The 8,858-nt window shown below is 38.5% G+C and overlaps 1 protein-coding gene across 1 annotated transcript in view; it reads left to right on the top strand.

Annotated features, from left to right (window-relative positions):
• Positions 1 to 6,727, top strand: part of MYCBP2 (MYC binding protein 2, E3 ubiquitin protein ligase) — a 195,132-nt gene extending 188,405 nt beyond the window's left edge. The window contains 6 exon segments of the mRNA XM_009332100.1: positions 579 to 767; positions 1,251 to 1,358; positions 2,399 to 2,608; positions 4,392 to 4,499; positions 4,705 to 4,870; positions 5,925 to 6,727. Coding sequence (XP_009330375.1) covers positions 579 to 767; positions 1,251 to 1,358; positions 2,399 to 2,608; positions 4,392 to 4,499; positions 4,705 to 4,870; positions 5,925 to 6,040 — 897 coding nt within the window. The 3' untranslated portion in view covers positions 6,041 to 6,727.
• Positions 6,728 to 8,858: the final 2,131 nt, after the last annotated feature.

Genomic DNA, 8,858 nt, shown 5'->3' with positions numbered 1-8,858 from the left:
AGAGAAGGCCTTGACTCTGTGTAAGCACTGCTCAGCAATAACTAAAACATCCCTGGGTTATCAACACTGTTTCCAGCACAAATCCAAAACATAGCCCCATACTGGCTGCTATGGAGAAAATTAACTATATCCCAGCCAAAACCAGCACATGCTGATTAATGATTAGCTCATAATGTGTTCTTAAGAGTGGGTCACTTCCTACCTTTCCTAAAAGACCAAAATCTGCAGGTATCTTAAAGGCTGTTAATACAGGGCAAGCAGTGTTTATGCAGGAGGCAGTTAATATACAAAATACACAGAGAGGAGTAAAGAATATTTCTCTAGATTAAAATTAAATATTAGAATTTAAAAACTATGGTTTCATTATGCCATTGCTATTCAAGAGTAATGTAAGTAAACGAAGATAGCAGTTTTACTTCAAGTACACAAAATGTGTTTTTCCCAAGTACCTGTAGACAACACGAATCATGATTCATTCGTCTTAGTTTATTGCACGCGCCAGCAATCCTTCAAAAAGCGACACTACATCAAACCATTCAGTGGAGAGGAAAAAAAGAGTAATTATTTACTTTTACTAGGATTATGCTAAAATTGCCTGCAGCAAGACACACCCCTGTGGTCATCCATGTGGAGGCGTTAAGAACGAAGAGCACTGTCTGCCATGCTTGCATGGCTGTGATAAGAACGCTGCAACTCTTAAACAAGATGCTGATGACATGTGCATGATCTGCTTTACTGAAGCACTTTCAGCAGCACCAGCTATCCAGGTTTATCTTTTTGTTTCCCCCTTTTAAGAGATTAATAGTATGGTTGTAACGTTAAGTGTGGAAGACGTTAAAATAGAAAGTCCTTCAAATTATTCTCTTAAAAGATTTCAAAACAGACACCGTAACAATACGTAAGTTACTTAAAAAGCTCTCGCATTGTCTGGCATTACTGCTATTTCAAGAAATCAGATTGTATCAATTTAGTTTGCTGTGTCTACTTTATTGAGAAACATCTGAGGTAACCAGTGGATATACTTCATATATATTTCATATATCCACTGGTGGTTTTGGAGCGGAAAGGTTGTGATTTTAACGACCACTTCATATTCTTTCTCTTCTTTAAGAAGAAAATAGGGGTCTTCTAGGACTTGAAATAAATTAATTTTTGGAATTGATACATATCGCCACTTAAAAGCAAGTAACTACTTCTGGTTTAACGGTTATGTAACTTCAGTGTTCACTTACATCTATTCTTTTCTAAAGCTGGACTGCAGCCACGTTTTCCATTTGCAATGCTGTCAACGAGTACTAGAAAACAGATGGCTTGGGCCGAGGATAACTTTTGGGTTTATGTCCTGTCCTATTTGCAAGGTAAATGAGCTATGCGTTTACTGCCTAGGTCAAACAAGTTACCTAATACCATCTTTGTTTTCCCTTTTCTTTTTTTTTTTTTTTTTTTTTTGAAATAATGTATTGCTTGTTACAATATAAATTAGTTTTACATCACTTGTTTCCTTAATTTCTCATGTCACTGAAGAAGGGGTATCATGGATGCATCTTTTTACCTTCCCCTACTGTTCCCTGAAGTAAGGGTCCTCTTCAAAAGAAAGCATAATGCAGACGTTATCTTAATGCTGTTTTATTCTTAGCACCATCGGCTTGTAAATCCCCGATATTTGGGGATGGCGGGGAGGGGAAGAAGTAATATTAATGCACATTATCTGACGCAGGAGACTCGGCTTCTCCATTTTACTAACCCCTTTTAAAGCTGCTCTGCTTTTCAGTATGAGGACAGAGCTGAAGAATATCTGTACTTAGTTCAGCTTAAATTACTAAAACTTCCTCTTGTACTCTACAAAATCATAATTGCTGTAAGCAAAAGCGTATGATAGCTGCTGGGAAGGAGAGCACCTTGGAATATGAATTTTGTGAATGGTCAGCCATTCTGCACGCTGTGTTTCTTCCTTCGTGCTGTATTTGGTAATTCATGGCAATAGCTTGCGATCATTAGATGATAAAGAGCTGGCATAGAGGACTGTCAGTCATAATTCCTAAGTGCTGAGCGGTAAGTCAAAAAGGAGCAAAATCAGAGAAGACATACGAAAATCAGAATATTCCTGTGCTGTGGTGAATATTTCATGTACCCTTTGCCATCCCTCTGTGGTTGCTGCAGTCTGTTGTAAGGGCTGATGATTTCATGTAACAAAAGGCCATATAAAAAGCATTCCTGGTTACTATTTTTGCAGCAAATAAAGTATATACTATATCAGCCATTTTTTGAAATGTCCATTGCCTGAGCTCTTAGGTTTTTATGACATCCATTACGCTGTTTGTGTTTGACCATAACACAAGTTATCACAGCTGTTGTAATAAAGATGCAAGATATTTTAATCCATTTTTTTTTATTTCAGAACAAAATCAATCATACAGTATTAAAGGATTTGCTTGATCCAATCAAAGAACTCTATGAAGATGTAAGGAGAAAAGCGCTAATGAGATTGGAGTATGAAGGGTTGCACAAGAGTGAGGCCATCACAACACCAGGTGTTAGATTTTATAACGACCCAGCTGGCTATGCTATGAACAGATACGCTTATTATGTTTGCTACAAGTGCAAAAAGGTATGGCGATTAGTACTTTCTCAAATTAAATGTATGTTATAGTTTCAAAAGTAATTTCTTAAAGAATGGAACATATATTTAATATGTTGTGTATGGAGTAGGAAAGCAGGAAAAGAAATTGTTAAATCACAATTAAAAAAAAGTGTTGAGCAAATTAGATGTACGTAGCGTCTTATCTTGTAAAGCTCAAAAGTATATACAGAGCAGTCCAGAAACTAAAAGCGTACTGAGGTGACAGCCGCCTCAGAAGAATGTGCAGGCGATAGATACTGTGTTAGAACACCAGCCATCCCTTTGTGCCACTTCCACCTCATGCTTTACGTCAACATTAAAATAGTATAAACGTAGGTTTCATTCTAACTCTTTGAGATGGAGAGTTCCTCATTAAGATTCCACGTAAATATTACTTTTAACCAAGTCGGAGTTGATTGCAACTGCAGTAAACTGACTTTGGGGCAGAAGTGTTAGAAGAATGAAAAAGGAGTAGAAGGCGGAAACGTGTGGTCTAGCCCGATGGACTCTGGGTCATATACGTACAGTTTTCTTCAGGTAGAGGATATGAAGTTTATCCAGAAGACAAAAAGCGTGTACAAACAGCCCCTGGTTTCCCCGCCAGCAGAGAAGAGACAAACTTCCTTTATCTCTGGTTAGAGATGCGTTAGAGAAATTTGGGATAATCGCTGAACCCCCTCCCATTGCTTCTTTCATCTGAAGCTGAATTTAGCACCCATCTTGATCACATCTTTTTCCTTTTTCCCTTAGGAAGGAATGGAGTAAGGCAATTTCATGATAAAATTTTCAAGGGAAACCCCAGTAATTTTTTTGTTAAACGGCAGTGCACCATTTGGAAATGAGAAAGGATTAACGTCCATATGCTAGAGAAGAGCAGTAATGAAACCCTCTAGCTCATTGCTACACAGTTCTCAGTTCACTTTTGTTCCTGCCTCCCACAGTTAATCAATTTTCACTCCTCATCCTTTAGCAACTTGCCTACTGCCTTTTTTTCCTCCCGTACGAAAATAATGTCTTTTTCCATCTTACTTTCTCCATTTTTTAGTCCTGTCCCTGTTTTTCATTACGCTTTCTTTCCGGTATTTAATACTCAGTGTTTCTCTTACGGCCCTCTTTTTCCTTCCCTTGCATCTTGTTATTCCCTTTCGTACTGTGTCCGTATGTCTGAACAGCAATATGCAGCTATTTAATTTCTAACTTCTTTCCTTCCTCCAGCACCTGTTCACCCCAAACTACTACCCTAATTCCCTGACATACGTTCCATAGGACTCTCCCTTTTCTTTTTAGTCTGCGGATTTTGGGGGAAGGTGGGCTTCTTGAATTTTTCCTTCCTCATAGTTGCCTTGAGACGACTTTCCCTGTCCTTTTACAATCACTGCAAAAAGGCAAGAATTGCTGGGAGCAAGCATGTTGTGCATTGTCTAATTAGTTAATAATATGGTAACAAAGGAAGGAAGGGAGCTTGCCTTTGGCCTCGGTCCTGTCTGTCTTACGTGCAGTTCACAGAGCATCCAGATACTGTTTCAAAAGCCTTACAGTCACTTGCATAGACCAGAGTACGCTGCACGGTTTTTGGTCTTGTTTATCCTGAGATTGAGACACATTGTCTTAGTACCTCAAAAACATGTACCTAGAGTCGGAGTCGAGAGTTACCAGAATAGTGGAGACTACAGTAATGACCCTTATTCATCATTGTCCCCCTACAAATTGAATTTGTTAAAGCAATAGTTGTCTCTGGTTTAATGTCCAATCATTCCTATATGGAATTTAGGCATATTTTGGTGGCGAAGCTCGTTGTGACGCTGAGGCTGGACAAGGAGATGACTATGACCCGAGAGAGCTTATTTGTGGTGCGTGCTCTGATGTTTCAAGGGCTCAGGTAAGTAAAGAACTTGTGTTCATGTTTTTATTTCATTCTGAAGCTCCGAGTACCTCAGCTGTACAATAATTCACAGTAATTTGTAATTACGTGTATTGTATAATACTGTATAATATTAATATATACTACGGAATGTAGAAATGTGGTGTTCGGATTGTTACAGCATGGCTACTTCATTTACCGGTGTCTGTCTTCTCTTGTTTAGATGTGTCCCAAACACGGTACAGATTTCTTAGAATACAAATGCCGCTACTGCTGTTCAGTTGCTGTTTTTTTCTGTTTTGGGACAACGCATTTTTGCAATGCTTGCCATGATGATTTCCAAAGAATGACAAGCATCCCTAAAGAAGAACTCCCACACTGTCCTGCAGGTAGTATTTTTATATAGCAAATTTACCACACCGAATTCTGAGATTAGTAATCAGTTCTAACTGATATTCTTATCTTTACTTGCTCGTGATTTTTAGGGAAACCACAGGGTCAGTCATACCAATTTTAAATTCAGTGTCTTGAATACTATTAGAATGGGTTTGTTCTATGCATGCTTTTGATTTTTCACTTTTCTGGCAATGATACAGGCAACGTCATCACACTGATCTTTTAAACGTTAGATTCTTCGGTACAGAAAGGCATTTTGGTTTACCTACACCAATTCAGACTCCAGATGTGACATGATGTGTTACGATTATATTGAAAAAAATGAACACGCTACTATTAAATGATATATCTGTACTTAGGTACCTGTCATGTGCAAACTGTTGGCAATGCCCTTGTTCCTAACTTCATGTGCCATTGATTGCATCTCAATAAAACATGTTATTTATCTTGCTGTTGAAAAAAAGTGAGATCTTTTTAAGATATTTACATGAAAGAAGTAAAAAAAAAAAGACAATTCCTGATATAACTTTAGAATTATTTTTTTACTGCAGTGTAACTCTTGTTCATATTTATCGATTTTGCTTTTAGATTGTGCTAATTTCTTCCACAGTGTTAATGAGATGAAACTTATTTTGTGGTTCTCCCTATAAGCTTTTTGCCTTTTTTACTTTGAACTTGATTTATTTTAAATTACGCAGCAGTTTCATTCCCCCCCGCCCCCTTCAAATACTAATCCAATGTTTGAGTTAACTGTTTTAAGGAGCTGACAGTTTTTGATCATGTTGTGTCAGATGTAATGGAATGGCATTTTTTCTCTTGGCCTATTAAGCCTCTAGACTTCTTGCTTGAATTTGACCGTGTGAAAGCACCTTCCCATCTGCCGTTTCTTAAGCCTTCGGTTTTGATGCCTTATAAGTTCATGTTATAGACATATTACCTTCACTTAGCACGTGTTTTGAGGAAGTGCAGTATATGTTTGTTTACGTCAAGTCTGCAAGCATTAATCTTCTCTTTTCTTTTCCCCTCACCCTTAAATTCATTGTATAGGTCCCAAAGGCAAACAACTTGAAGGAACGGAATGTCCACTTCATGTTGTCCACCCACCCACTGGTGAAGAATTTGCTCTGGGTTGTGGGGTTTGCAGAAATGCTCACACTTTTTAGACTAGCTTTTTTTTTTTACCAGAGCAAAACAGGTGTCCTCATCCCTCAAGTGTCCCGAAAATAAAGTCCAGCTGGGATGAGGACGGGACCATTTCATAACCCAGGTAAAAGGAACAATTTCCAGTGCAAGAAGGATGCCAAATACCATGTACATAATTCTTGCTGTGAGATATTGACATTTTTTGAACCGAGACATCAAAACTTGTGAGGTGTTTGCATGTGGCCATTACAGTCATCGGCTAGGAAACATTGGACATTTACAAATAAATAATTGCTATTAAAGGATCTGTGTGTCTGTGGACTATGAATGATGCTGGCTTTCAGGAGAAAGAAAAAAAATATTGATTATTGTATACTGACTTTTTGTAATCTTGTACAATTGTAACGCATCACAAGTGGGGATGGGAAAGAGGAATATTCTGGTTTATTTCCTAGACTGTTATAAAAAATAAAATTGTGTTAGGAAGGCATAAATGTAACAAGTATCACGCTGTATATAAAGGTATCAATGTTTGTCCTGTATAAGAATTATTAAATTACAACAGCAGTTTCATTTAAACTTCTGGGTTATGTTTGAGCCTGAAATTTTAATGAAGTGCAATACTGAGTGTGCCTCATATCTTGCAGCTGTAAACATAATGGAATGTACATGTCAATAAAGCCACTGTACATTTTTATACAGTGAAAGTCTAATGAATGTGTAAGCCTCCATTTCCGAAATGTTTTTGAAAATGGGGGGGGAGGAGGGGGGCACGTCTTGATTATTTCAGCAGGTTCTTTCAAAAAGTAGGGAAGTTTATTGGGTAAACTGGCAGTTATGGAAGTACGTAAGACACAAAGAGCGCTGCTCAAATCTTTAAAAGAAAAGCTGGATAAATGTACTAGCATTCATATGAAGTATTGTATTTCCATTTAAATTTCCAACAGTGTTTTAAAACACAAAAGACGGCTCCATTTTAAATTATTTTTATCAGTTATTAAGACTCTTCAGTCAAAAGTCACCCCCACTTCTAGGACAAATAGCCTTTTGCCATGAATCCCAAAATGTTCATTTAATAAGTCCTCTGCTCTTCTACAGTGAAAAGCAAACCATAACTTCCAAGTAGAGACATGAACAACTGCTCTCTCAGTTAAGATGTTGGTAGATGGCATCCAGATAGGTCAGAGGACCTTGATCGGACTGGAACCGTGGGATCCATCTCACCTAACTTCAGACATCTGTAACATCTCTGTCCGTCTGCACTTTAGAATAGCCGGGGGAAAACACCCACCTCTGAAGTACAATTTATCTTATTCACGGTAGCAACGGGGGGGGGGGGGGGGGGGGGGACAGGCACACACAGAGGTTGTCCAACGTAGGGCTTGCGCTAGACTTGCAAAGAAATATGCCACATCAGTTTTTTGAACAACTAACAGTCACCCAAACAACTGAACTTGTGACAGTGAGGAATTTTAATGAGTTGGTATCTATTTGGAAAGATATACATCAGGAGATAGGCTGCTTGGTAAGTTCTTGGAATATATTTGAAATAAATATGCTGTATGATGTAGAGAAAGCAACTAAAAGGCGGCTTTACTAGATTTGATTACGACTGAAAGGCAGTTCAGATGAAAACAATCATGAAGTGACAACATTCATGATTCTGAAAGGAAAGGAGAGAGAAAACAAGATAAATTATTATATTCAGTAAATTGACAGAAGCCTTAGGTAAGATCCTGTAGGAATCAAGTGTAAAGAAAAAAATTATTTAGGGGAGTTGAGTTTTCTTTAGAACAACCAACTATACTAAGATGACAGCCAGCAGCTATCCTAGTGCAAACACAGGGTATAACTTGTACTAAGCAGTCAGCTTGGCCAAGTCATAAAAAAAAAAAAAACAAAACCAAATCATGACAGATGAATAGCAGGGGGGAAAAGGTACAAGATAAAACTTAATTTGCAGTGGACATAAAGAATAACAAGTAGGCAAGAGAAAGATTGGTCTTGTACCTGCAATGATGAAGCCCTTCATTCCACAAAAAAATCACCATCAATTTCAAATCACGTTAAACCCTCTATTTGAATGTTAGGAGGAGGCCAGTGTGGTGTTTTTATTCGGCATCTTGAAGAGTCAAGATTCTTCCTACATTGTACTTCACTTACAGAAACAGTATGACTCGCCTGTCCAAATTATGTCCACACTGTAGATGTTTACTGCAGACATAGTCATCTTCAGCGGGGAGGGGCAGGCACTTCTGGGATGTGGTTCATTTCATCTCGATATAAAACACGAGCCACCTGAATAGCTCAGATGGAGATGACTACAATGTGCATGTTTAAAGTTAAGTCACCACAACCTACTCTGCAGTTTGAAGCAGAAGCGACGTTTTGGACCCATGACACCACAACCTTCAGCACCAAGGCAGATTTTTTTTTTTTTGAGAGAGGATGTCAAGATATGAAGAGTGAAAGGTCAAAGTTTGAAGTGTTCTTCCATGTTTGTGGCTCCATGTTCCCTGGTTCATGGGGTTTTTGCCATAAACAGATCATCAGCCTTTCCTCTGGCATAGCACTCCGCACATTCTGGCGGGTGAAGGGTAGACGTTGTGGCCTGAGGTTTGACAGCTGGTGTTTTAATGTCGCCAGATACTTCCTGGAGACCTACTATGGACCTCGAAAAGACTAAGGGCCTTTGTTTGAAAACGTAAGTTCCTTGATACTTGACAATCCTGTATCTACAACCTGTGAACTCTTGGAGACACCCTGAGTCACTTCAGAATGGTAGATGTCGAGTAAAAGATGCAGAATGATGTTCTAAGGACTCTTCTACTCACCATA

This window comes from Pygoscelis adeliae, unplaced genomic scaffold (assembly GCF_000699105.1).
Source record: "Pygoscelis adeliae isolate BGI_AS28 unplaced genomic scaffold, ASM69910v1 Scaffold98, whole genome shotgun sequence".
Taxonomy (NCBI): Eukaryota; Metazoa; Chordata; class Aves; order Sphenisciformes; family Spheniscidae; genus Pygoscelis; species Pygoscelis adeliae.
The sequence above is the reverse complement of the archived record's forward strand: the minus strand, read 5'-3'. Positions and strand labels throughout refer to the sequence as shown.